At 43.5% G+C, this 27,870-nt stretch overlaps 1 protein-coding gene across 2 annotated transcripts in view; it reads right to left on the minus strand.

Annotated features, from left to right (window-relative positions):
* The window catches only part of SKAP2 (src kinase associated phosphoprotein 2), a 164,297-nt gene that overhangs the window by 127,252 nt on the left and 9,175 nt on the right, over positions 1 to 27,870 (minus strand). For both annotated transcript variants that reach the window (XM_043967927.1, XM_043967926.1), the window contains exons 2-4: positions 27,711 to 27,816; positions 26,930 to 26,955; positions 17,737 to 17,844 (exon numbers count right to left, since the gene is read on the minus strand). In XM_043967927.1, the coding sequence (XP_043823862.1) occupies positions 17,737 to 17,844; positions 26,930 to 26,955; positions 27,711 to 27,816 (240 nt within the window). The remainder of the gene's footprint in view (positions 1 to 17,736; positions 17,845 to 26,929; positions 26,956 to 27,710; positions 27,817 to 27,870) is intronic.

The raw sequence follows: 27,870 nt of genomic DNA on the forward strand, positions 1-27,870 counted from the left end.
TACTTGTTATCTTCTCCATTTAAACGTAAGCTCATTGTGAGTATGGATTGTTCCATTCTTTGAAGTTGTAACCCCAGTGCCTAGCACGGTATCTGGCATACAGTAGGTGCCTAATAAATGCTTGCTGATTGATTGAGCTCACTAAGGTCACTGGAGGTTTGCCAAAGTGTGCAAAAGGCCCCTCTACAGGAGAATGAAGCCATCTGATGTTTCCCAGTCAATGTAAACACTGATTTCTTCTACAGCCTCTCCCTGTGGATACTTAAGCCCCTCCTCTCGGGTTGCTATGAGGCACAGGAGATCACGCAGCCAAAGGGCTCTGCAAACCTTAAGGAATAACAGAAATGGGAATTTAAAAGCCCATCATGTACAAAGCAGATACTACATTGGCTCCACACAGCAGAACTAGAACTTCCTGACAATTATGGCTTACCAAAGTGGAAAGAGCTGCCTCAGGCCATGGCGAGCACCCCTTCGTGTTTAGAAAAGTCAGGGATAAGCTGGATAAAGACGGCCAACAGGGCACCGTGATGAAGGGGACAGATCTGGAACCACAGAACCCAAATTCACATCCTACCTCAGCCACTCGCAATCGCATGACCTGGCCAAGACACACCGCTCAGCTTCCTCCCCTATAATCTATTTGCTGCATTCGATCAGGAGTTATTGACCTAGAGAATGTGAACTTTTTAAATAACTGTATTTTGCCATAACTGTTGTCCTTTTATGCATTTAAAAAGACTGTTCTAAGAATGGGTCCATGGGCTTCGTTAGATTGACTTACAAAGGGGCCTGTGACACTAAAAACAGAGTATAGACTCCCAGGGTGACATGATTTCAGAGGCCCCTCCAGTACTAAATCTGTTATCAGGTGCCTCTAAGAGCCCAACACAAGCCAGGTGATTTGGGTTCAGATACATCTAAAAGCTCCAGAGAAAATGCCCCTCCCCAGAGGGGATCAGGCCAGCCTGCCGATGTTCTGGCTACCTGGTGCCTTACTATATTCCACAGAGACTGATTTCCAAAATCTTCGAGATGATTCTAAGAATATAAAACCAATCAGTTATAAATTTCCTATTTTTGCTTCCTGGCATGATGTCATAATAATTTACAATATTTAGAACCAATTAATAATCAATCAATCGCAATATTTGCGGCTCTGGAAAATCCCCCAACTCTGCTCTCAAAAGGGAAGTCGGCCTGCCTTGCTGCATGTTGAGACTAGAGGCCGAGTAGAAACAAAACAATTTTATGAACCATGAACAGAAGAGAAGGGATGGGGATGGCACACAGGCGACTAACTGGACATCTGGGACAGAACCCAGACCCTGTGACTCCATGTTGCTGCTGTGCAGCTGTGGGAGCTAACTAGATCATGGACAGAGACATGACACTAACTGCACCTCCCTGACACCTTCTGAGCCCTTCCAAGGCCCTGAGTACCCCTGGCCCCGAAAGTGGGACACACTGCCCAAGCCTGGATGGGCAACCCATCCACATGGCTATCTTGGGCAGGAAGCACAGGTGGAAAGGAAGCGGGGGCAGACCTGAGGGGGCAGCAGCAGGATTGGCCCCTTTCAGCTCTGGGTTCTCTGAGGCAGGGGCCCCAGCTCAGCCTGGCTCACAGCTGACAGGGTGCCCTGCGTTTTCCATTTCAGTGTAGAACATAAGCTCTAAGAGCATGAGACCATCTCCCCTCTGCTCTGGATCCCCCATACAGTGCTGTGCACATACGGGGCACTTACTGGGGAAGACCAGCAACCCAGAGAAATCAGGATTCCGAGTAACTCAAGAGGTGATGAAAGGCAGGCGGTGGCCAGCTCGCAGCAGGGGTCAGCAATGCCCTGGACGTAGGGAGCCACTCCGCCCTCTCCCTCCAGCCTCAGAGCTGCTTCTTGGGTTAGTCCCCAGTACCCGGCCCTGCTGCCAACACCCTTGTGCACAGCCTCACCTGTGCCCACCTCGATCACTTCAGTGGCACCCATTCTCTCCACCCTCCAATCCACTGCCCCCATCCCTCCTCTGCTCAGGAGCTTCAGTGACTGGCACTGTGGGGCTGAGTGATGCAATGAAGGGCACCTGTCACTGTGGAGAGCACCCCCTCTCTCCAGGCCCTGCAGGAGTCCTTCTCCACTCCTCACTCTCTCTCACCCCCTCCCACAGCCAATCTCTTATCAGGTCCTGTTGTTTCTGCCTTTACAGACGGAGAAAGCCCAAGACCCTCACTCAACCCCAGAGTCCTGACAACAACAGCACCCCACAATCCAGGGAGGCCGGGAGAGTTCATTCTGCAGCTACCTAGCCGTGTCACCCACATAAGTCAGCCGGAAGATGGGGACAAAGGACCACTAAAGTCACTCACATTAGGTATGTTTTTATTGTACCCGTCAAAATGAAAGGCAAATAATGCAAAAATGCATCCCCTTTGTCTCCAGGCTCCCTCCCCAGACTGGCCTCTGCCCAGAGTTTGCTGAGAGTCTCCCATCTGCAGGCCAAACTCCCCATCGAGCCAATAACTCCATTTTGTTCCTCCTCCATAGTCAAGGTGAGTGACCTCAACAAAGCAGCAGCATGTCCTCTGAGGACGATGGGCCTCATCTCCTCACACTCGTCAGCCCCATCTATCGGGCCCACAAAGCCTGCCTCCAGTCGCTTGGCCTCGGATCCCCAGAGGCCACAGAGGAGCAAGTTGCAGGTCCTCCAGCCCTGCCAACATCCTCATTTCTGACTCTTCCAAGCTTAAGCTATGCTGACTAGGCATGGGAAGTCATTAAACTGGTGCCTCCCCTGCGAGGCTCTCCAGGATCCGTCCCTGCCTTGGTCTTCTCTCTTTACTGAGAACAGCTCAGCCCCCGCAGTCGCCCCTCTGAGGCAGAACTGGAAGACTGGGCCCAGGTTCTCACACGGGAAAAAGGTATCAGTATAGCTAACAGGCTGAGATTATTCTCCTTTTTTTCACCGTAGAGAAGGGAAAGGAGGGTGAGGAATTACTGGCATTCTCTGAGTAGCAGTTGGATCAAGTGTAAGATTTGTTCAGGTAGTTCGTATCCTCCTCTCTCAAGCCCCTTGAGAAGTAACCCCCCCCACACTCTCCCAGGCATGCCCTCCTCTAGAGAGACTCCCTCTAGTTCAGCTGCTTCCCCATCTTCATTTTCTCTAGTCCCATCTCAACAAGCTTTTATTAAGCACCAACTTCATACAAGGTGCCCTGCTGGAGATAAAGGAGCAAAACAAAGGTCCCCGTGTGTGCCCACGGCACACAGGCTTTACTGAGGGATACAACATGAAACATAAGTGCAAGACAATGAGGAAGATAAGAATATACCAACAATGAGGGGGATCAGGGAAGGCTTCCTATAGGAGGCAGCACCGTGGGTGAGCTCTGAAGCTAAAGAGGGGGAATGCGATTCCCTAGCAAGTGGGCAAAGCCCAGGAGAGTCAGAGAAGCACATGCAGGAACAGTAAGGAGGCCAAACTGGCTGGAGTGTCGAGGGTGCTAAGGGGAGTCACGTGCAATAAGCCTGGAAAGGAAGGCTAGCCCCAGCTTGTGGCGGACTTGAGATACCACGCTGAGGAGGGGGATTCCTCGTTATCGTGATCCTGGTCCTAGTGTTTAAGTCAAAAAGCAGAAGAAATGGACGAGAAGCTCCATGGGGACGGGCGCTCTACCACGTGCACTAGGCCCGGCCCCATCTCAGTGCCGGAGCTGGAAGAAATGGCCTGCCCAGCAGGGGCCCTGGTCCTGGGCCCCCTCCCTGAGTAATGGGGGCAGAGTCCATGGTTCTCAGCTGAGACAGAGGAAGCAGGATTGACAAGAAAATGAGGAGGAGGACCCTGACAGCTCCCAGGCCGCCTCTGCTGGTGGAGATCCTCTCTAGGGGCCTATGGAGAGACTCCGGGCTTCAGCTCTGGGCCCTTCTCCTGTCACCTCCCCAGGGCTCAGCATCTCTACTTCTGAAGACCCCAGACCTACATGCCCAGCACCAGTCTCTCTCCTGAGCACTAGCTCCCGTCACAAACTGATATGAGGCATTTCTAACTGGGTGCCCTATAAGCAACTCAAACCCATTACGTCCAAACCAGAAATCACTGTCCACCCCCCTCCTACTCTCCTCAAGTCATTCGAGGCCACCGACGACATTCTAGTCACCCAAGTCTGCAGCCCCAGCAGCAACATGCACACCGTCATGACTCCACAGTTCTCATCTGGCTCCTCTTCCCCACATACGCTGCCCCCATCCTCGTCCAACGCTCATTAATTCACTTCTGGACTGCTGCAATTAAGCTCCTGACTGATCTCCCTCCCTCTAGTCTCTCCCTATTCCAATCCATCTTTCAGTCAGTCAGTAAGCACTTATAAAGTGCCTACTATGTGCCAGGTACTGTGGGGTCAAAAAGAAAGGCAAAATACAGATAGATAGATAATATATAATCTATATATGTCTATGGAGGGGCAGCTAGTTGGTGCAATGGATAGAGCACCGGCCCTGGAGTCAGGAGGACTTGAGTTCAAATCCAGCCTCAGACACTTAACACTTACTAGCTGTGTGACCCTGGGCAAGTCACTTAACTCCAATTACCTCACCAAAAAAAAAAAAGAGAGAGAGGGAAAGTACCTATATATGTCTATGGAGAATACATATAGATATTTGGATAAATATACATATACATGTGTGTATCTATGTACGCACATATATGTATGTGAATATGTATGTGAGCCCCATAGAGCCATTCAGTCCCCTGTGTGCCCATACCAGTCCCTTTTTCCTCCTCATAGATTTGTTCCTCGATGCATCTTTGGCATCTCATCCTAGAATGTCTCCTCCCTCCTGGGCTAAGCCTGTAGAATTCGACACCTCTTCCTTCTCTGGGCCCTCTGACGTCTGCTTCCCCAAATCTCGGGCACGTGCTCAGCTATTCTCGGTTCAACCACAGATGCTAAGGAGTAGTCATCAGTCTTACCCTCCCCCAAGCCCAGATCTTCATGATTCCTGCTTCAACAATGACTCAGATGAATGAATGAAAAAAACCACTGAGGTGTTATCTTTGTGCCAAGCACCACGTTGGGCCCAGGGGATGAACACAGAAGGCAAAGGGTCAAAGAAAGATACGCCTCTTCTAGGGAGGGTGAATAACTCTGTCCAATATAAAGCCAAAGCCAAGGCTGGGGCGATCTCACTCTGATGGCTTCCACAACACAAGTACAACAGGGTGCTCCAGCTGAAAGGTAACTCCTGAAACCAAGAGTTCTCTAGGCAATGAGGCCCAGCTCCTACAGGCTCCAGCTTCTCACCTTCCTCATGCCATGAAACGAGAGACTCATACAACCAAACACCCTATGATGAACAAGAGGCCAGGGGGGAAGCCTCAGGGCCAGTAAGCCAGGGTTCAAGGCCTGACTCTGACACAGACTGACAACTTCTAAAGGGTTCATAGGCAACTCTCACCATCTGTGAAGTGCCAAGCAGGTAGCTCCTATCTGCACTGGTGGAGGGCATCTCCTCATCTGGGAGATACCTCTTCCAATGACATCACACACGTCCAGACCTGATCCTTGTCCCTATGGTTATAAACGTACACATACCAAAAAACAAATAAACTAAAAAACCTACCATCTGCACAGACTGTCAGAAACACAAAGAGCGTTACAAGGAGAGACACAGAGTAAAGCCCCATCTCCAACTAACAGAAGAGACATATGTGTATGTTTACACACCCCCACACACACTCACACTTGCACTCAGACACATCATTTATGTGATGATGGTGAAATTACAGGATTTCTATGGAGCTGAGTGTGAGAAAATGACCTTTTTTGCTGGATGCACAGCAACTGTAGAAATATACACAAGGCAACAGTGATATTAAAACTAGCACTGTGATACTCTTCCTTTAATTAACATATTAATCTCACGGTTCCTCGCTATTTTGGGAAAGAGCAGGGTTGGAAGGGAAGAGCAATTTAACTGCAGTCAGACAGCCAGGCCTGTGCTGCAGAAGTCACTTCCGGCCTTCACACAAATTTCCCAGTCAGAGAGAGAGAAAGTTTGTTACCCACGTATGTAATGAGGAATTTGGAAGATTTATGTCTCTGCTTTATTCTCTCCACTGCTGCACTAATTGCCAGCCTTAAGTGCAGGAGCTGGAGGGGGGACGTCACTACCACTCGTCCCCTCGAATCCACAGCCTTCCTCTACAACCCTAGAAGGACCAGAACTTAAGGAACAAGTGAATTGCCTCAAAGGAACAAGGGAATTTGGGCTCCAATTGATGCACCTGATCTTGCTGGTGTCTTAAGAACATCTGCCCAGAGGCGGAACCAGGGCATAATTCTATCAAGTATCCACTCTCCCAGGGCAGAATTCCTTCTAGAGGCCTCTTCAGTCCCACCTGTCCCCTCACTGCCACCTGCCACCACAAAGAGAGGTGCCCCTGGGACCCCTGCTTCAAGGGTGGCTAACTTCTTCTCCCTTTCACTAGTCATAAGCCCAGGTGAAAAGGGCAGGAGGGAGAAGTGGAGCAAAGAAACCTTTTCCTCTTGCCTCAGGAATGAGCCTTTGCCAATAGGAGGGGGAGAATTGAACTCATTAAGTTAATGTGCATAAAAAGCACTTAGACACACATGGCTTCATCTCTGAGACAATCATTTGCTACTGGGAAGCTCAGCCAGGTAGCCCAGACATCAAAGAAATGGGCCCTGGGCAGAAAGAGCAGAGCAAGGGCCATGGGACCCCTCGCCCCAGAGCAGCATGGGACTATGGCTACAGCTCTGATGGGGACCAGCTAGGCAACACTGGGCAAGTGGTTTGGCCTCTTGGGGACTCGAGGAAGTGTGTAAAATGAGAGATTGAAACAGACGCTCCCAAAGGCCTGAAGTCTATGACTCCATGAGCCATTCTCATTGGCTCTCTTCCCCGTCTTCATTCAGTGAGACCCCCAAGGACCTTGCCCAGGTTGGTGGAGAGAGGGTCCACTCACAGGCATCTTCCAATGTCCTAGCGAATCCTAGCAAGAACTGGCCCTCAGCAAGTGGGAAGTGGCCTCCCCTCTGTTAGTAACCTCATACATGAGGAATAGAAGGAAGGACTTGTTGGAGCTTCTGAAATCTCTCAAGAGTCCTGAAGGGGAGGGTACTGGGAAAGCACCTTGAAGCCCCTCCAAGAGGCCACAACAGCCCAGAACATAGAGTACCCAAGGGGAAGAGGTTCAAACCTGGCCCCCTGGGGCAGGTGGGGCTCTTGACCCATTTGGATTCACTGAGGTCCCAGCTAAAAATTCCTCTCCTCCCACCCCCAACAAACACACCCAAGCTTCCTCCATTCTGTTTATGCCCTTTCCCTGATTCTGAGAACCTCTCAGCACCAAACTGCACATATGGTCCTGGAGAAGATGCACTTCCACTAGGGAGAGTGGCAGTGGTGGGCAGGAACAAGTGAGGAAGAAATGCAGAAGAGAAGAAAGGTTCTGTGGCATGGCCCCACCTGTCCCAAGCCCAGGGCCCCCAGCTCCGGGGCATGGCTAGCATGACGGCCCAGGCATGCTGACAGGCTGGCCTCAGCAGCCAGCCAGGAACAGGCCCCCAATTTTTTGGAGTTATCACCACCTCTTGGCCATGTGTGTCTATGCCCTCCACAGGCAAGAGAAAATAATCGGAATTGTCCAGCCCCCCGGAGAGAAGCACTTATTTCAAGCTTCATTCAATAAAACCAAAGACGCCAGGCAGCCCCATGGAGTTCAATATAATGGGATTTCACCTGTGCACAAATCCCATTTAGAACAAATTCCAAAAGGGTCATGTGGATTTTTTTAAGCTGGGTTCAGACAATTATGTATTGTATTAGTAAAAAGGTTAAGCACATTCTTGTTCCAAATTCAATCAACTAGAATTTCCCCTTAAATAATCAAAGAACATTCCACAGAAAAGTCCAGAAAGGGAAAAGTGCAATCCACAGGAAATCAGAGGGGGCCTCCAGCAAGTACTCAGTCCGTCCCTCAGTGATGGCCTGAGGAAGGCAGCCATCCCTCAGGACAAGAAGCTTTGCCTAACTGATCCTCCTCTGACCTCTCTGCACTTTCTCCCACTGCTCAGGGACTGTTCTGGGGCCAAATAGAACAGATCTCTCTGCTTGAAGACAGTTCTAGAAACAGCCCCTCCCTTCCCTGTCTTTCCCATCCCCAGCTCCCCTGACCAATCCACATACAGCATGGACTCAAGGCCTTTGGGCATCCTGGCTGCTGTCTCCCAGACACTGCACCTTATCAATGTTCTCAATCCAGGGCCCCCAGAAGGGCACACAGCAGTGCAAATGGGGTTTCCAAAGGGACTTTCACCTAATTCCCAGTAATTAGTGTAAGCTAACTTGGGCGGGCTTGGGTTGGGTTTTCTAGAAATGCCTGTCACACCCCAAGGCTGATTTTCATTCAGCTTGCAGTCCACTAAAACCTCCAGATCATTTTCAGACTGCTGTCTGTGGGAACCAATTTTTAATTGGGGAGTGCTAGCTAAGCGGCTCACCGCAATATTGGGGCAAGGAAGGAGACCGGCAGCCTCCCTCAAAACAGAACAAGATTTATTTTAACAAGAACGAACTTAAAAAATAACACAAATAGGATCAGTAGGATCAAGGGAAAGGAAATAAAAATGGGGAAAGGGAAATTATAATACCTGAAAAAATACCACTGCCCAGGAATCAGCTGAAAATACGCAGCAGAGTACCTGCCACTTTCCAGCTTCCACCTAGAATGCCTAATTCTCCTCCCCCAAACCTAGAAACACCCACACCGCCCCAGCCAATGGGATGGCCGCTCTGACAGTCACATGACTGCCCTCACTAGGCTTCCAATCATTATAATTTTGCCAGGCCCATGTAGGCGTTGTCGAGTAGTGATGACATGAGGTGCCAGAGCCCTGGCAACGGCTACAACCAGTGGGTGGAGCACTGTGCGGTTTTCGGAGCCCCAGGCCAGTGGGCACCAAGGCATAAAAACCTCAAATAACAGTTAATTCTTTACATGTCTGACCTCACCTCCCCAAGCCTATATTTGTGAAGTCATTTTTCCAAACCCAGGTATAAGGCTTTACATTTCTTCCTATTGAATTCATCCTACTAGATTCACCCCAGGGTTCTGGAACCTGTCAGGATAGTTTTGAATTTTGACTCTACCATCCAGTGTGGTAGCTACCTGTTCCAGGCTGGTGTCATCTGCAAATGTGATGAGAATACCATGTGTGCCTTTATCCAAGTCCGACAAAAAAAATGCTAAATGACTCTGGAACAAGGAAGATCCCTGGGGCACTCCACTGGAGACCTACTGCCAAACTGACATAGAACCAGAAGAGTCCAGCCCATCACCTAGTGATTCATCCAATCATACTGTCTCATTGGTATCAGTCCATCTTTCTCACAGGAATAATTTCTCCTTGTTGAGCCATTCATCCCTGTTAAGTCTCATGCCTTCCTCAAGGAGAAATCATCTTTGGCACATGTTATGTTATGTAAGACATGACGGCTCATTGCGTCTTGTTGGGAGAATCAGAGAGCAGGGCCCCAGGATCACAAGGCCCAGCAGGAGCCAGATTCCAACAATCCACCTTCACTCTTTTCCCTTCTGCTTCTGTGCAAAATGGACAAGACCACCCAGCATCTCTCCTTCCTGAAGCAGCAATGACTTTGCCACACTGTCCTCATGCCAGTGACTCCTCTTTCTTTTTCCCAACCTGAATGAGGACTGTCAAGATGGGATGACAGAGCTGGGGAATTTCATGCATGCTGGTCCTGCCTGCCCCCTGCCTTGTAAACTCAGACAGGCATGGCATCTTCTCTCCTTCTGGAGCACCCAAGAGCACCCACCCCAGAGCTCCACCAAGGGCTCAGAGTCCTCCCCAAGTCCTCTCTGACTTTCCACTGACCTCTCCTTCCTCTCTTCCTCTTCTCCTCCAAGAAAAATCTCTCCAAAGCATTCTAATATCTATCTCTGTCTCTGTCTCTGTGTGTCCCTCTCTTTCTGTCTCTCTCTCTGTGACACACTCTCTCTCTCTCTCTCTCTCTCTCTCTCTCTCTCTCTCTCTCTCCCTCCCTCCCTCCCTCCCTCCCTCCAAGTCATAGGCAGAATGACTCCACCCCTGAGAACACAATACATACAACATGTGGGAACACAAGTTCTTTGGGTACAAAACAGGATTTATGGGAATGTCTTAAGCCTCATTCTCTCATCATTTCTTCAAAGAAGAGAAGCTAAGATCTAGGAATACAGACTAACTCCAAAAAAAACCATGACTCATTTTTTGTCTTCAGTTGAGCCACCCAGATCCCAAACCAGTACCTAGCACAATGCCTTACACATGCCAGGAACCTGATAAATGTTTTTTTAATTGAATTGCTGAAACCATACAACCACCCAAAACCTCACCAATTGATCAACAAACATTTATTAGACACCTACTGTGTGCCAGGAGACACGGCACAGTGGATAAAGGGCTGGCCTCCAAGTAAGGAGGCCCTGGGTTCAAGCAGGGTTCAGGCAGGACTGAATCATGGAGTATGTGGAATGTCATAATGGTTAAAAGAGTAGGAGATTGGAAGGAAGGGGCAGGTTGGGAAGAGCTTTAGAGGCCAGACAGAGGAGTCTATATATGATCCTAGATGTAACAGGTGTCCCTGGATCTTATGGAGTAGAGGAATGACACAGGCTGACCTATGCTTTATGGAAATGGAAATAGACTGGGAAGAGGAAAGACCCAGGAGGATCCCCTGCAAAAGCCCAAGGCAGAGGCGATGCCAGCCTACAGAGCAGTAGCTGTGTTAGTGCAGGCAGGAGAGGCTGCAGACAAAAACAATGGGGTCTGGTGACTGACTGGCTGTTTGGAGTGGGTGAGAGTGAGGAGTCAAGGATGACAGCAAAGCTGTACACATGCATGGCTGAGGTTTGAGGAATGATGGGGGAGAGAAATGATATGTTTCAATTGATTTCTAAGCATTTATAAAAATAAAGATACAGGCTGAGGTGCCGATCCAATGATGTCCCACTTGAAATGTCCTATGGGCAGGTGAGGGATGTGGCACTGGAGCTCAGGAGATCCTTGGACTGGGTACAGAGCTACAGGAATCGCCTGTAGAGATGACCTCTGAACCCGTGGCAGCTGATGAGGTCACCAGTCGACAGGGGACAGAGAGTGTCCAGGACAGAGCCACCCACGGCTGTCTGATGATCCCCCACACAAACCCAAGCCAGCTCCAAACTCCCCCTGGTCTGCCAAATCTCCCAGGCACCAGGCTTCAAACCTGAGAGGGATCCTTTCACATTGTTCTCTTTCATCCTCTGTCTCCATCGAGTCTTCTCGGGATTGATGTTTTCCCCCTGCCACCATCCTCCTCATCTCCCACCATGTGTTGGTCACACACCACAGCTCCTCAACTATGGCTTCTCCCTCCATCGATCCCAGATACTGTCGCCAAATCAGTCTCCCTAAAAGAGCCTGGGCCCCCCCCCCTCCTGCTCCAGAACACAGAATGGTTTTCCAACGCACTGGCTCTACATTCTTTCTCTTGGCACTCAAATTCCTCAGTTATCTGGTCCCGCTTTAAGAATGAGACCATAGGGGACAGCTAGGTGGCACAGTGGATAGAGCACTGGCCCTGAATTCAGGAGGACCTGAGTTCAAATCCAGCCTCAGACACTTGCCACTTACTCGCTGTGTGACCCTGGGCAAGTCACTTAACCCTCATTGCCCTGCCCCCTCCCCCAAAAAAGTGGTTAAATTTTTTAAAAATAAGACCATAGCTATCCAGTCCAAGCCCTTCATTTTAGAGCCAAAGAGATATGGAGGCACTAGACATCTCCAGACTCCAGGCACTTCCTCTGGTGAAGCCTCATGCCCGGAGCGCTCTGCCCCCTCATCTCCAGCTCCTGGCTGCCCTGGCTTTCTTCCAGGCTCAGGGAAAGCCCCAGCTTCTTCCAGAAGTCTTCCCAGTCCTCCATGCTAGTGCCTTCTCTCTGCTAATCAGCCTCCCCTTAGCCCATCTCTATCCTGTTTGTCCATGGCTGTTTGTATGCGGCCTCCCCTGGGAGACCAGGGGCTGCCTGAAGACAAGGGCAGTATTTTTACCTTTCCCTGTATCTTTGGTATCTAGCACAGGGCCTGGCACATCACGCGCTTAATAAATAGTGGTTGACTGATTGCATAGATATGACTTGCCCAGGGCCAGGACCACTCAAGGCCTGACAGTATGCACACATGGTTAGTCAGGATTAGAACCCATGTCTCCTAACTCCTAGGCCACTGTTCTTTCTGTTCCTCTCCCAGGCTTTTCCATCAAACATTTGTTTCATCCCTCAAGACCTGACTATGATTCACTCAGCTAAGAGATCCCCGGTAATCATACCATTTTTTCCCTCTTGGTTCTAACCTGTGAGATCACCAAAGAGGAGAACTCCCAATGTGGAAATGCCCTTTTCTCAACAGAGAAGTCTTAGACAGTGGACTGCCAAGGTCCCACAGACAGTACACATCCAAGGCAGTATGGAAAGCTGCCTCTCGCTGACTCCAGGACCAGCTGTCTACGCACAATGCACTATAGAGCACATTATCTCACAATCCCACCTCGCTTCAGTCAATTCATTTGTAGAAAAAACAAGTTATTTACAGGAGTGTGAATAAAACATTTGGCACTTGTCTAATGTAGCTTTGTACGGTAAAGTTTCCTTTATTTACAGAAAAATGTATTGAAAATTATTAAATGTTATTGAAATATGTCCTATCTTTCCAACTCAATCATAAGACCCACAAAGTCATAGACAAGGTGAAATTTGTCTTTGGCTTCCTTGGAAGAACACAGAGTGCACACAAAAGGTGCTCAATAATTGGTTGCAGTGTGATTATCCTGCATTTGCTTGTCTCTGGCTATATAACGGCTGTCCAGAGTTCCATGTTGTGGCGCCATATCTCTCATGAGAATATTCAGCTTTTGAAGGAAAGGAGTGTGTCCTTTGTGTTTTGGGGGAAACCCCAACTCCCTGGCCAAAGGATCCAACACAAGAGGACTAAACAAGTGCTATTATTGTGTTCAATTCTACTACCAGAGAAACAAGCCTATCCATTCACTGGCTGAAACAGAAAAAAGGAAGGTTTATGAAAAGGTTCACTGGGACAGATGCTGCCGAAGCTAAGTATGTATAACCTTCAAGCCAACCCTCAGCCGTCAGAATAACATGAAAAATATCCAAAATCCGAGCTTCCGTTATCAGAAGTATCTGACGATGCTGTGGAGAGACAATGTCTAACCAAGGGAGGAGAATATTTGTGAGCCTGGAAAATGGTTCCTATTGGAAGGTACTTTGTGTTATAAAACATGTTTCATCCTCCAGCAGAAGCCAGCAGAGAGTAGGCCAACTGATTTTTGTAAGAAATGGATGGCTCTGTGCCCCATTTTACAAAATAGATATGTTTCTCAAAGGTTGCTTATATGTGGAATGTTTTCAAATCTATGCATAATTTAAGTAGACTATGAGAACTCACTATTTAAAGGAATCCTGGGGGTCATTTTGTAAAGCAAAAAAACCAAAACAAAAACCTTTTTATAAATGTGAATCATCACCTAGAAATTTATCTGTCTTTAAATCTAAATTTCCACCCACCAAATCTGTACACCAGAGGAAAAAAAAGATCTAAATGATCACTTACAAGCAGAGGCCCTGGCTGCTTCTGTCACTACATCCTATTTCTTAACACAAGCTGATTTTCCTATCACTTTTTTTTTTTTTTTTTGCTAAGAAAAATAGGATAGTGCCGCTAGGCTTCCATTTTCTTTCCACTTTTCTGGGTTCTTCTCCCCAGAGGTTTCCAGGTTCTTATCAATAGCATGATCATAGCCTAGTATGGAATCAGATTTGCAACAAATGCCCCCAAAGGTCTTGTGACCTCTAAAGGACAGGAAGATTAGACTCGCTACGGGGCTCCCCCTCACTACCTTCATCCCCTCACCACCTTCATCCCCTCACCTCCTTCATCCCCTCACCTTACAAGGAAGACGTTCAAAAGCACAATGCAGTTGGAATTGAAAATGTTTCTTTCCTTTTATCTTGGATTATTTCAAAAAGTTTATATTTCTCAATAAGGAGAAATAACTTTTAAATGTGAAAATGACCAAAGAATAGAAAATTATCTGAGAAGGGGAAATCATCACACATTAGCTTCCCCAGTGCTAGTCACTCCATTCCCCCCCCCACCCCTATCATAATTGTGTAAACATACTTGAAAGGGAAAGTACCTTTAATACAGGATATAGAGTTCCATTCTCTACATAATTTTATCTGATGACAACTTGCCTAATTCACATTAATACTCTAATATACTTGGGCGCACAATGGCATCAACATTTAAGAAGCCAATCTGCCAGATTATTTTTCTTGAATAATTCTCAAATTAAAACATACAATAAAAATGAACTTCCAAGTGATTTAAATATTTCCTTCTTAAGCTACCCTCACCAAATGAAAATTTAGCATTATTTTTATCATCATTTACAAATAAAAAATATTTTTCTTCCAAAGTGTTTCGTTTATCCCTAATGTTGAATTTAAAATTTATTTCCCATCAGAAAAAAAATGTTTCCAAATATAGATAGAAAAAACTGTTACACTATTTTATGCTACAAGTCATACTCAAATTTGTCATCGCTGATGTTACAACAAACCCATTCATCAATAAGGTGTGGGTTCTTTTTTTTTTAAACACACCACTCAAAAATCAATTATCTCAACTCTTTTGTATAGAGAAGTAAGTAGCACACCTTTCAAGCAACTAGTATTAATGAGCAGACACGAGTATAGAATCTCCATCTGTTTTTCTGACAAAGCTGTGGCTACTCCAGCCTCTCATTGAAATTCCATTAATCTAGCGCTCCAAGGTCCAATGCGAAAATCAAAACTCCATCTAACCCTTTATCAGCTCACAATAACCTACAAGTGAACTCTGCCTGTTAGCATGCAGCAAGTTATGATTTTGCTATCAATCAGGCTCTCGGCCAATAAAAGAAAGCCGGCTGCAAACAGCCTGTCTGGCAGGGCCGGGAAGGTTTGTGGTTGTTCTCGGCCCCTTCCCGTTTCGGTAGGGTGTCTGGACTTTGTGAGATTATGCATTATTCTCCTTTGCTGTGATTTAATTGCTACTAGCAATCAAGTCGAAACATCACTGAAGTGTGCTTGGATTTCATTAGAAGATATAGCTTATGCTACTTTCCTACAGTACCTAATAAACCATAAAGAAACCAAAACACATATGGCTTGAGGGAATAACTGGAAAATTAGGTGGCCATTTGGGAACTGAGTGAACTTTTGAACCAGAGGAACAGAGAAAAAGAAATATTAAAGGGAAAGACAGACTTAGAATGCACACAGAGATGTGCAGGTTTGACCTTTTCAGTACCTTGAAAATTACATTAGCATTATGAAAAATACATATCATGCTTGGAGTTTATAATCCATCAAAGTTTAGATACTTATGATGATGGCCTACCATAAGGTAAAAGTCAAAAGGACAAAACAACAATCGGATTTGACAAAAGGCCTTTGGGTGACCTGTGCTAATTTGGTTATACTGATTGTTAAATGCATTATCTTTTTAGTAATTAATACATCATTAGGCTGAGGTCACATGATGAAGGAAAATGATTCAGCAAGGAATACAATGCAAATAAAAAAGTAAAGACCCAGAAAAAGGAACGCGTGTAACTAAATAGTATTTTATAACTGGAAATGAGGAGTCTGAGCAATGGCGTTGGTTTGTTGGGTTTTTTTAATTCATAAAAATAAAGTCTTAGAAAAAAATTAACCCTATAAACAACACTGTTAAAGTACATATGAAATAAACAGATCTAAAACTTAAATTCATGGGGTCTAAACACTGAAATCCTTTATTCAAATATGAGTTAGGCGAATATTTTCCAAAAAATAACAGAAATGAGTTTCACATAGCTATGTAGAATCAGGCATCTTTTAATGCCTTCTCTTTTGGGACTATGCATGTATTCCCTATATACCTAACCCTGAAAGTATCCTAAATATTGTAGTTGGGTGACTTATAAGAAAGGAAGGATATAGTTAATTTGTTTTGTTATGAGATGATCATAATTTAATAACTGTCCAGTCTTCCTAAAAAAATTCACTGAACGATTTCTCCGTCAGGTGGCTATTTAGCTTGCTGTGGTTCTTTGGTTTTTGTGATATTGTTGTTTTTAAGGAAAGTCTTGAAATAATCTTGAAATTTTGCTTTACAAAATTCAAGCCATTTTTCCAGGGACTATGAATAATTCACATTTATAGTTTCAGAGAGAATTATGCTTACTTGAAAGCAAAAAGGTTTTACTTTATAAGCCAAAAAAACTGAACTAAGTAAATAAAAAGGATTTCTAATTTCATCTGAAAATAATGTCTTGTCAATTGCAAAACCTTCTCTATTAGAAAATATGCCTCTGAATACTAGATTATGTAAGTTAATATTCTGTTTGGATCATAAAGCCGTAACAGAAGAGAAAGCAGCATCTTTTAAAACAGGAAAGCAAAAACGAAAAAAACAGTGTCTTTTTCCTTAAAAAAGAGAAGCTCGAGGTTTGCCAAAACGGAGAATTCAACATAAAATGAATATGATTATTATTGCTACACATTGTGCAAAGTTCTGAGTATAAAAAAAGATTGTGTTATTCTGAATCAGTGGTTAGAATGTTTATCACTTATGCATGTACTTGACTTATCCCTGTTCTGCAATAGACATAATTTTATACCTCATAAAAGCAATTTATGCTTCCAAAGGGAATAATCTGGATAACATAAAATGTGGAGTGCTCTGTTGCGGGAAGCATATTTTCATTCAGCAATTGTACTTAGAGATGGAACTGCACAGTTTGATCATCATATCATGGCAGAAGGCATAAATCACGCCTATGTCTATATGAAACTTTCAGTGCCACAAATTAATATGCATGGCTAATTTATCGATACACATGCCTAATTTATAGCTATAGATCACCCTTATCAGGTTCTGTATGGTGGAAATGTGTCTGTTTTCAAAAGAAAAAGCACACACTACAACAAAAAAAAGTTTCATAATTTGTGACATTCAATAATGTCCATGATAGCATGAAAATATGCAAATAATTAACTACTATCACTGATTAAATATAAAATATCAAAACAACTTTTGTCTTTTTTTTAAAGCAACAAATGCAGAAAAAAAAACCTATACAGAAGAAGCACTGGATGAAAGCCTGTCTCAATGTGAGAAGGCACTGCAGGAATAATTAATTTAATATTTTATGAACCCATTTTGCATGAAGTTTGCAGGAAAAATATCAATCAAGCACACTGTTTCATTATTTATAAAATAAATAATACAGCAAGCCATTAAGAAGCATAATAAAATTAAGCAAGAATCTGATAATATTAAATTAACCAACAATGGGCTACTAAAGATATTCACAAAAATGTTCTGAGCCCTCTCAAATGTGTCAAAGACATATTTCCAAGAAAAGGGGTATTTCAGTTAAACTCCTCCATCATTGGGATGAGGTCAGTATGCTGCCGGTACCACTAGAGAGAGCTCTTCAGTTCCTTAAAGGTTCTTGGAAAGGTAAGCAAACCCCCAGCTGCCTTTGGAGGCCCACACCCTCCCTTTCAAACAAGGATATCTCCCTAAACATGGCAGCTCCCAAGAAGGGTAATCTGAGGGAAACGGTTACCTACCATCAGAGGGGGCCTCATCGTCTTTCTCACAGCGATCGGACGTTTGGGAGAGCGTATCTGGAGGCCCTGGGAAAGGATCGTCATATTCTTCTCCATCTTCTGTATCGACTGTAAAAGAATTAAAGAAAGGCCTTTTACAAGGTGACGATTTAAAACTAGGCAGCTCTGACAAAAGAATCTGAAATTGTTAGTGAATGTAGCAAACTGTGCTTCCAAAACAAGTCACGGCCCAACCCTAAGTGATTTACATTCAGCTCAACTCAAATCTTTTCAAGGGAAACAATAAAGCACAACTTGTTTACATCTGTTATAAACGTATATTCTCCCCAAATTATGAAATCTGTCGCTGCAAAATGTACACCAAAATGCCAAAGAACCCAGAAAAGGGATTTGGCCAAACCTTCAGGCTCTAGATCCCATTTACCTAACTCACTAACGGACAATAACAAACTAGCTGGGTAAAGGGATCATCTGAAACAAGCTGAACATCAAGTTCTTCTAAAAGCACGGAAGGACAAAAGATTATAAAATGGCCCTAGCTGTATTACAGGGATCATCAACCTTCAGGGAAGATGCTTTTTAACAACTTAAAAAGTAAAACTTGAATAAGCTTGTAATGTTTATACCTAGCAGCCTTTGCTTTGCTTTCAATAATTTTTTTTTAAACATTTTTTTCTGGCCAATTTCCCCCCTTGGTTTTCTGTTTTTAGTCTCTGACACAAAGTATCTCTTATAAATAAATTCATCTTGGCAGGTTCATGTCAGAAGATCTGGACTTCAATTCATATTGAGTAAAAAGCTACAATGATCTACGTGATTACACTGTGGACCACACCACAGGAAGGGCTGGGAGACACACACACACACACACACACACACACACACACACACACACACACACACACACACACACACACCCCTGTATGTGATAGCAGAGCTGCTTGGGATCCAAGGAGAGAGCTAACACAATAGACACAAATAGCATGGCAGGATTCATCCGAAGTCTCGCTCTCCCGGGCAACTAGAGTGCCAGGCTGGACCCTGCCAAAGGAAGGGCTGGGCCATCCTACTCTCCCCAGCTCTGAGGCAAGCCCTCTACACCAGCTGCTACTGGTGCCCTGTCACATTTGCACTATGTAATTATTATTTGAAACATTCTCTTTCAAGATTTCCATGTCAAAGTAACTGAAGAGTCAACGTTCATCTTTAATTCACTAGATGTGGCCGTTCTACTGGGCATTGATCATCCCGCTCCATACTCCAGCCGAGGCCTTAGCAATGGAGCATGGTCGGCTCTGTTGCCATTGCCGATTAAGCCGCCACAGGCACAAGGATGTCTTGGCCACCTTCCAGTGAAATTTCAAGGAATAGGGATAATTCTTAATGTTTTTATTTCTGAGCGTCTCTCTTTTCAGCCACTCCAAGCCCTTGACAAATAATCAGTTTGTAAGAGGATAATTCTCCTTTCAAACATGAGCTAACAAATGCAGAAATCCGTAAAGATAATGGCAAAGGTAAACTTTAAGCACAGAACCACATTTCATGGAAGAGTCTTTGGAAAGAATAATTACTAACAATAACTGACATGGTTTACGTAGAATTTGAAGCTCGGCAGAAGACTTTTCAGACAAGATCCCATTTGGATGGGACTCTTCGGCCCCAGACTCTAGGACTCAGGGGGTCCAGCCCCCCAACTCTCTCTCAGAAGATCTCCTCAACTCAGATTCTCTTGCTGGACAATTCTCAGTCTCCCTGCCAGGTAACTGCAGCTTTAGAGGGAATTACCTTTACCAAAGATGTGCTCGTCTTTATCTCACAAATGCCATAAGATTTCTGTAATAAATCAAGGTCAGTAAAAAGTCAAGTCCAATAAGAGACCAAAGATATACTCTGGTCACATTACCATGACCTTCTCTGAAGAAAAAAATAACTACTCAACACCATTTTGAAATATTATTCAAAAGAAACTTCCAAAGACAATTCATTTCGGTTTGACATAAGAAGAGTTGCATGGTGCTTTTCAAAACAATGAGGATATGTAGGTGTTGACAGAGCTGACACCCACACAAGGCTTCACCGATTCACGTCAATCTTGGGTGATCTTTGACACCACATGGTGGGGGTCATTTCTATTTTACATGTACAAGGACACATCCCACAGTGAACATGGAGATGTATGACAGGCCAAAACACGTTTATATCTAGATGATGTTTTTTAATAACAGGCTCCTGCTACAATCAACGAAATGGACAATAAATCTGAGGGTGAACAAAAAAGCCTTCAACAAACACTGTGGGCAAATCCAAAGGGGGTCTTTTCAAGTGAAGGCTTTCAAACAGCAGTACCACTGCAGCCTGAGTTTACAAAGCCCTTGATGCACACCACCTTATTTTATCCTCACCCTCTAAGGTAACTCTGCTAAGGGGACTCCTACCAACAAGATGAGGAATTCCAAGTTATCATATTTTATAACAGGAAAAACAACTCGACATCAGCAATCAGACATGTCGATCATTGTGTTTTAAGCTTTGCAGTTTCTATGTAAGGATGAAACTGTCTGTAATTCACCCATTCTGTATCATGAAGCTCATTTAAACAGTTTTTTAAAACCACAGGAGGGGTTCTAAAAATATTTTATTAAGAACAAAGTAACTTGAGAACATCCCATCAGGTTTCTGTCTTCGTTTTTTTGTTTAGCTGGGATCAACTCAGAGGTCAGTGAGGCAGAAGAATACCTTTCCCCCACCCCTACCCCACACACGGAAAGGAGAAGGCAACCAGGATTTATGGCACAGCCCCTGTGCCCCTATTTCTCCCTACTTCACACCTTTCTACTGGCCCAGAAACAGCCAAACCCCCGATGGCTCCTTTAAGGTTCACGGGGACTACACAGAAGCTTAGGCAGAGGGGTCGCTGTTGAGCAGTGTAAAGCATTCCTTCCCTCCAGGGATGTTCAGTATTTGCAAATATACCTGTAAAGACATACATAAATTAAAAGGAAAATGTTCAACTTGTATTTATGTAATAGGAAACTGAACTCCCAACCAACAATGGGCATCAGGTAAACGTATCCAGTACAATTTACAGACGTAATTGAAAGCATTATGGCCTAATCAGACATCTAAAAGAAAAGCGTGCTCAAATGAAATGTCTATAGAATCATTAGCTGGCGGCCCTTCTATTACAATCACACATAATGTCGGTGCTGCCTTGAGCCTGGGCCAACGACAACAGCATAAATTTTGCATCTCATTTCTGTGGTCATAAAATTAATGATCAGTTTAAAAATACTTCTTGGTAAAAGTTATTGCACAAAGAAAAGACATGAATGTGTCCCTGTGATGTACTCACAAGGATAATTACAGGGTTGTTGCTCATTAATACTGTTTCTTGTTTCCCTAGAAAAGCATTTGATTTATCCTGCAACTTTCAAAAGTTTAATTAACGATACAAAGTTAACTGTCTAAAAGACACTGATTCCATTCTCTGCTTCCTATAATTTCAGTAGCAACTTATGTTTGAGAGAAGAATATTCTATTTCATATTAGCCCACAGAAGTCTCTTTTTTAGTTTAAAGGCTTACCTTTTGGGTGCGAATCCCTATCATTCCTTTCGCTTGATTTTTGTATGCTCAAACAGCACCCAATAAGGGCCCAGATACTGGCTAATATTCTGTTTATGTCATAGGAAACTGAACTCCCAAACAACGATGGGCATCGGATAAATTTTTTTTTCAAAGTGCAATGCATTTAAGCCATTTACTATCTTATCTACTAAATTCCACCCCTATTCAATAATATGCTCTGTCATTCTGGGAGGTCTGAAGTATTTTTAAAAAGAAAGGGTCTAAACACTTGACACTTACTAGTTGTGTGACCCTGGGCACCCTCATTGACCCACCCCCCCCCCCAAAAAAAGAAAAACGAAAAAGAAAGGGTCTAAAATCAAAAATTATCCAGTCTACAAGGGGAAAAAAAACCCTTAATTTGATTGACGGGAACAAGAAAAACTAAGAATGTTCTAGTGACCTAGATCCAAATCACATGAAAGAAAAAAGAGAACATATATCTTTTACTAGTACCTAAAGGACATGGGGGAAAACATTTACCCTTTTCTAAAAATGCAATTCTAAATTTTCTGAAATGAAATATTAGCCAGAAAATACTAAATGGTCACTATCCTCACTTTACAGTTTATGAAAAACAACAACAACGACTTGGAAGAGGTAAAATCACTTGTGTGACTCACAAATGAATGAGACCCTGGAGATCTCGATCCCTTGCTCTGTGTGTTTGGTTCATTGAGCTGTGTCTCTAAATCCTAAAATGCAACCAGATGATGGCCTGTAACCTGCCATGTGTTGTGGGAAACTACTTGAAGTCATAAAACTTTGCAGGGCCCTGGTCATTACAAATAAGTTCCTCCTCTCGGTCACTCTTTTATTATATGATGGCTTCTTTATAGCAATAACTCCGAACATCAAAAGGCAACTACTTCCACTCAAGTGAAGGAAAGCCAGAAAAATCAGAAAACCGTGTCTCAAGCATTACCTTTGAAATAGATTCCCACCTACTGCCGAGGGGCCCCATAACCTCACACACGAGTACAGCATTTATGCATGGACTAGGGGGAAAAAAACACCAGCAAGGACATTGCTCAGATTTCATCCTGGAGCCAACTTTCAACTCAAAGTTCATTGTGGAGGCAGGAAATAAAGGGCCATTCCCAAATTCCAGAAGCTCCTGCACTGGCCTCGAGGCCTTGGCCCACCGAGGCCCAAATAAAAAGAGGTCCCTTCCTGCCTACCATAAACATCATTTGTTCTGGCCATTCATAAACTTCAGAAGAGATAGCCAGTGTGGGACAGGATCACAGGCGGGTAGGCGGCCATGTGCCCGCCGGACCGAGAGGAGGACGTGAGAAAAGGGTTTTCTAACTAAATATCACAGACGCATTTCAACACTGACCAAGTACCATGTGCCATCACTGTGTCCTAAGGACTCGGGCATATGCCGCTAAGGAAACAAAGGGAAAGAAGTTTTTATTTAAAAATAGCTCATTTGGAAGGTAGAAGTTCTGCTCCTTTTTGATCAGCTTCTAAGGGTCATCAAAACCAACTCCTTATTTGAACACTTTGAAAACTGTACCTATCGACTGTCTGAAATTTAGAGTTAGGCAGTAGAGAGTTTCCTCAAAGGTGTAAAATTGAGTTTTTTCTCAATGAAATCCTACTTAGAAATCAGGATTCTTGAGCAGCAAAGGTCTGCAGAGATAACCCCTCTTCTGGCTCTCTACGATGACAGACAAGCAAGGCAAGGCCAGAGCATATGACTGGGCCAAGGTCACAAGTTAAGTGACAGAGCTCCGGCAGAATCAAGGTCTTGGCATTCAAAGCTCAATGTTCTTTTACTCTGTTAAACCACTTGGAAAGCTTGCTGTTTAACAGACTCGGCTGAATCCTTTAGGGAAACTAACGGTCATCTCTAGTTGTCTCTTTGGTAAAACCAGTCTTGTAGAAGTTGTATTTAACTGAAGGAATTAAAGCGAGAATTCCTGTTATATTTCAATAATGCAAATTTTTTTTCAAAGTTCAATGCATTTAAGCTTTTTACTGCCTTATCTACTAAACCCCACCCCTACTCAATAATATGCTCTGTCATTCTCGGAGGTCTGAAGAGTTTTAAAAAAGAAAGGATCTAAAATCAAAAATCAAAAATTATCCAGTCTAAAAGGGGCAAAAACCCCCTTAAGTTGGTTGACAGGAACAAGGTGAACTAGGAATACATTCTAGTGACCTAGATTCATATCACATGAAAGAAAATAACGTAGAGAACAATTTGATATTTTTACCCCAAATCTCAGTGTTACCTAATTGATGAGGCTCTTCCGCTAGAAAACATGCAGAGGTATGAGTTAGGGTTTCAGTACTCTGCAGGGAATATGAAAAGTAGTAGAGTTTCGAAACAGTTGGCCCGTTCTAATTCCTCCTTTCAGCTCCTTAGAGGCCTTTCAGAAATCGCATTCTCTGCAGCAAAGCTATTTTGAGGCCTATTCTGTGGGGACAAGTGCGCATGGGTAGCAGATAATAATCACAACTATCATTTAGATATAGCTCTGGAGTTTGTAAATCACGTTACAATTATTATCTCACTTGACCCTCAGAATGACCCTGGGAGGGAGGGGCTGTGATTGTCCCCATTTCACAGATGAAAATTTCAGAGTCAAGCTGCAGCACTCAGGGCCCACGGGAATCTGGGAAAGGCACCACCAACACACACAAAGTTATTCTTACTTCAGACTGGAAAGGAGAAATCCCCTTCAGCTTCATGCTTTGACAATTAAGTTGATTTATTCACGTTAGGAATTGTCCGTCCTCCAAAAATGCAAACTTCGTATTTTCAAGGGCGTGTGTACGGATGCTTTTTTAAGGGTGAGAGTTCTATTTGCTCTAAAAACACTAATAACTAAAGAAATATTTACATTAGAAACGACCATACTTGAAAATTACACTTTTATTTGAGTAATATCTATCTGGGTGTTTGGTAGCAATTGTTTTTTCAATAAAGAGCAGGATTAGAATAAGTGCACCCAGCACAGGGGTGCTGGGTACAAGCAGGCCTGTCATAAATTCTCTCTGATGGATTGTTGGTTACAGCCATCTCTTGTGTTCAACCACTGCTGAAAGGAGAAAAAACACAAAGGCACCCAAAGAAGCGAGCATGGAGGAGGGAGACGGCCTCAGGTCACTTCAAGGTGACGCACATGAACCCATGTAAGGTATGGGCCACGGCCAAGGAGAAGAAGAGAACTCTGTCCTGAGAGAGAAGCTACAGCAGAAAACTTCAGTGGGGGCTGCTCCCCCTCCTCCCTCCCTCCCCCCCCCCTCTCTCTCTCTCACTGGCTCTGGCTCAGTCCTCCTCTGTGTATGTCTCTGTCTCTGTCTCTGTCTCTGTCTCTGTCTCTGTCCCTCTCTGTGTGTCTCTGTCTCTCTCTATCTTTGTCTCTCTCACTGGCTCTGTCTCTGTGTATATGTGTCTCTCTCTCTTTCTCTCTCATTGGCTCTGTCTCTGTCCTTCTCTGTGTGTGTCTCTGTCTCTGTCACTCTCCCACCCTCCTCAACCTCTCTCTATCTCTCCTTCCCCCGCCCTTTTTCACACACACACACTCACACAAACACAGTCAGAATTCTATCTTTTACAAACACCCACTCTTAGGCCTGTACCCAAATGTGAACTTGGCCATGATTTAACAAACAAGAGGGTTTGGGGAAATTGTTTTTAGAAGGGCTTCTCGTTTAGAAATGGAAGCCTGAATGGCTTACTCTTCCTCAGGCATTGCCTGTGTCTCAATGGTGAAGTCCTCCACACGGACCTCGCATCTTGCTTTTTAGCAGGCCCTCCTGAGGACGAGCTAACCAACAGAACACTGTACCACAATGTGTTCTATTGCAGAAGAAAACTGTTTGTTCTTTTATCAGGTTGGGCTCATTTCTTCATTTCTACCAAATACATTTTTGTTCCCTTTAAAGACTGAGCAGATCCCTCTCAGAAGTGTAATTTTTTAATACTGACACACCTGAACACGTCCAAAAAGAAAATACAAAAAAGGGAAGTTCCCAAATCACTGATATTGAATCATTTGCAATTAACAGCACAATTTCACACTGTCATGCCTGCTTAACTTGGATTTTTTTCATTTCTTAAATGTGCTTGCAATTAGGTTACAATAAAAGAGCTCAATATAGTTGAGTAATAAACTGAAAGTATTTCTAGACCTAAAGTCACGTACATATTTCTACTCATCTCTTTAAAGGGGAAAGGGGGGGGAGCATTTACTATCTCTCTAGGACATTATACTAACACTATCCCTAAATCAAAAAAACAAAAACAAAACGGTTTTATAAAAGACAAGACAGTTAAAATTCTTATATTAGTTTAATATTTAATTAAGCTGTAGTACCATGAATATATTTTACTTGAAGAGAAAATGATTGGGATTTACTATGGAGGGAAGGCAGAGATTTGGGAGGAAAAAGAAGTGTTTACTTAAGAGAGAATACCTCAATTATTTAAAAAAAAAAAAAAAGGAAAGGGTTACCTCAGGCCCTCAAATCCTGGAGTGCAATACATGCTTCTTTCAATACTTCAAAATGAGCAGTCTGTGGTTTTATTTCACCTGTTTGATTTCAGGACTGCAGAGATAAGAGCTGTTTGTTCAGTCGGGCAGTGCCCTCTCTCTCGAATGGCACTGCTGTGAATTAGGCCTGAGCTAAAAGGTACCAGGCTATTTCCCCCCAAATCCCAAATTCAGCTTCACATGGGCTTTGCTGACCTCACACTGTGACCCTCATACCAGCATCCACAGGCTACAGGTCATGACCTCGTGAATTTGCATCATGGAAATAAGGGCCACTGCAGGTCTGGTTACAGAACAGGAGACTGCTGCCACGGGAGGAACGGCTGGGAAGTCTCCGCTTCTCGAATCTGATGTTAGCTCGGCTGCAGTTCTGTCTCACCTCTAACAGAAAACCTGGCATGTGTTAGATAATCTAGTTTTTATTTCAAGTAAAATGACATTCATGTAGAGGCTGAAGTCTCTTTCTGAAAATGTCCGTTATGCTCAGTTATTCACATTTTTTAAAAAATCCAATTTTTCCACAGCTTTTAAATTATTCTACTGAAAGCAGTCATTCAAAATAATTTCTTAATCAAAAAAAGTATTTAAAATATTAAATTGCAATTACCAGGATATAAAAATTTCTCTAGGCATCTGGCTAAGCAAACTTGTCCTCTCTCTATCAAATTGTCTATCGAGTTTTAAGGAGCAGTGGGCCGTTTTTTTATTCCCATTTTATATTCAATGTGTAACGTCAGCTAGATTACCTTTCCTACCACATTTTTCCTGTAATATGCTTTGAGGAACATAAGCCCTAAAAATGTTATTAAATCGCTCGCATCTCTAGAAGAACAGCTGTGCCCAGAGTAAATCCTGGAAACGAGGTTTTTAATTTTTTTTCTCAGCAGGGGGAGCTCACACCCTCGTCCTGGAAGGTCTGTCCATGTACAAAATGAAAATTCAAATTCTGACTCAAACTATTCAACTTCTATATTTAACTTGATCAAAGGGGGAAAGGCAGCAGAGAAGCAAGTTTTAAAACTTTCAACGAACTAAGCAACCTGATTAAAAATGTACCTTTGTCTTGGAACTCTTGAGGATAGCTGCAAAACAAAAGCAAACAAAAAACATTACATTTGAAAACCCAGACGGATCAAAGAAGGCTTCAAGAACTCAAGGGGGCAATCGCTCAGTTCTCATTTTTTCCCCCAATGGTTTTACAAATTCACACTGCTTTATTTCCTTAATATGCTCATCTGGAGTAACTAAATTCACCCACCCAATATTTGTAAAGTTACAGGATAAGTCGATTCATCCACAGAATTAAACAAAATTGCAGCTGTTTCTCTTTAAGAGCTACAAATACTGCTTTTAAAAAAATCCTCTAACACTTTCACTTGGGGCTACATATATAACGATTTCAAGTCTTAAAAATGATAAGCCACTCTCCAGCGTTAAAGAGAATAGCATTTTGCCTGCAGAAGGCTCAATTTATTCCATAGATAGGCACCCTGTCATCATCAGATTCTAACAATGCTTAAACAGCAATATCCACATTTTGCTAACACCACCTTATTTTCCTGATATACAATCAAGAATATATATATATATATATATATATATATATATATATATATATATATATATATAAAAGAGGCTACTTTTTGACAAACATAAACAAATCTTTTTATTTCCACTTCAAGTATTATAACCACTGGGGGTTTTTTTCCTCTTAAATACTTAATACCAATTAAATGAGAACATAATTTTAATACACAGTAATCAAATTTCTTATTAAAATGATAATTACAAAGTTGTTTATAAGGGAGAAATTATTAATAAAAGTCAAGTGACTTACATAGACTTTACATCTTTTATCTTCTTAATAAGGGATTCTCTCTTTTCCTTGGCTTTCTTGGATAAATTTTCCCCTCTGAGTGTTTCTACTATAAATGTCTCAAGATCTAAACCAGACAAAAAAGAAAAAGGATACAAATTATAAGAGCAAATCATTTTCC

Source organism: Dromiciops gliroides, chromosome 5, assembly GCF_019393635.1.
Source record: "Dromiciops gliroides isolate mDroGli1 chromosome 5, mDroGli1.pri, whole genome shotgun sequence".
NCBI classification, from domain to species: Eukaryota; Metazoa; Chordata; class Mammalia; order Microbiotheria; family Microbiotheriidae; genus Dromiciops; species Dromiciops gliroides.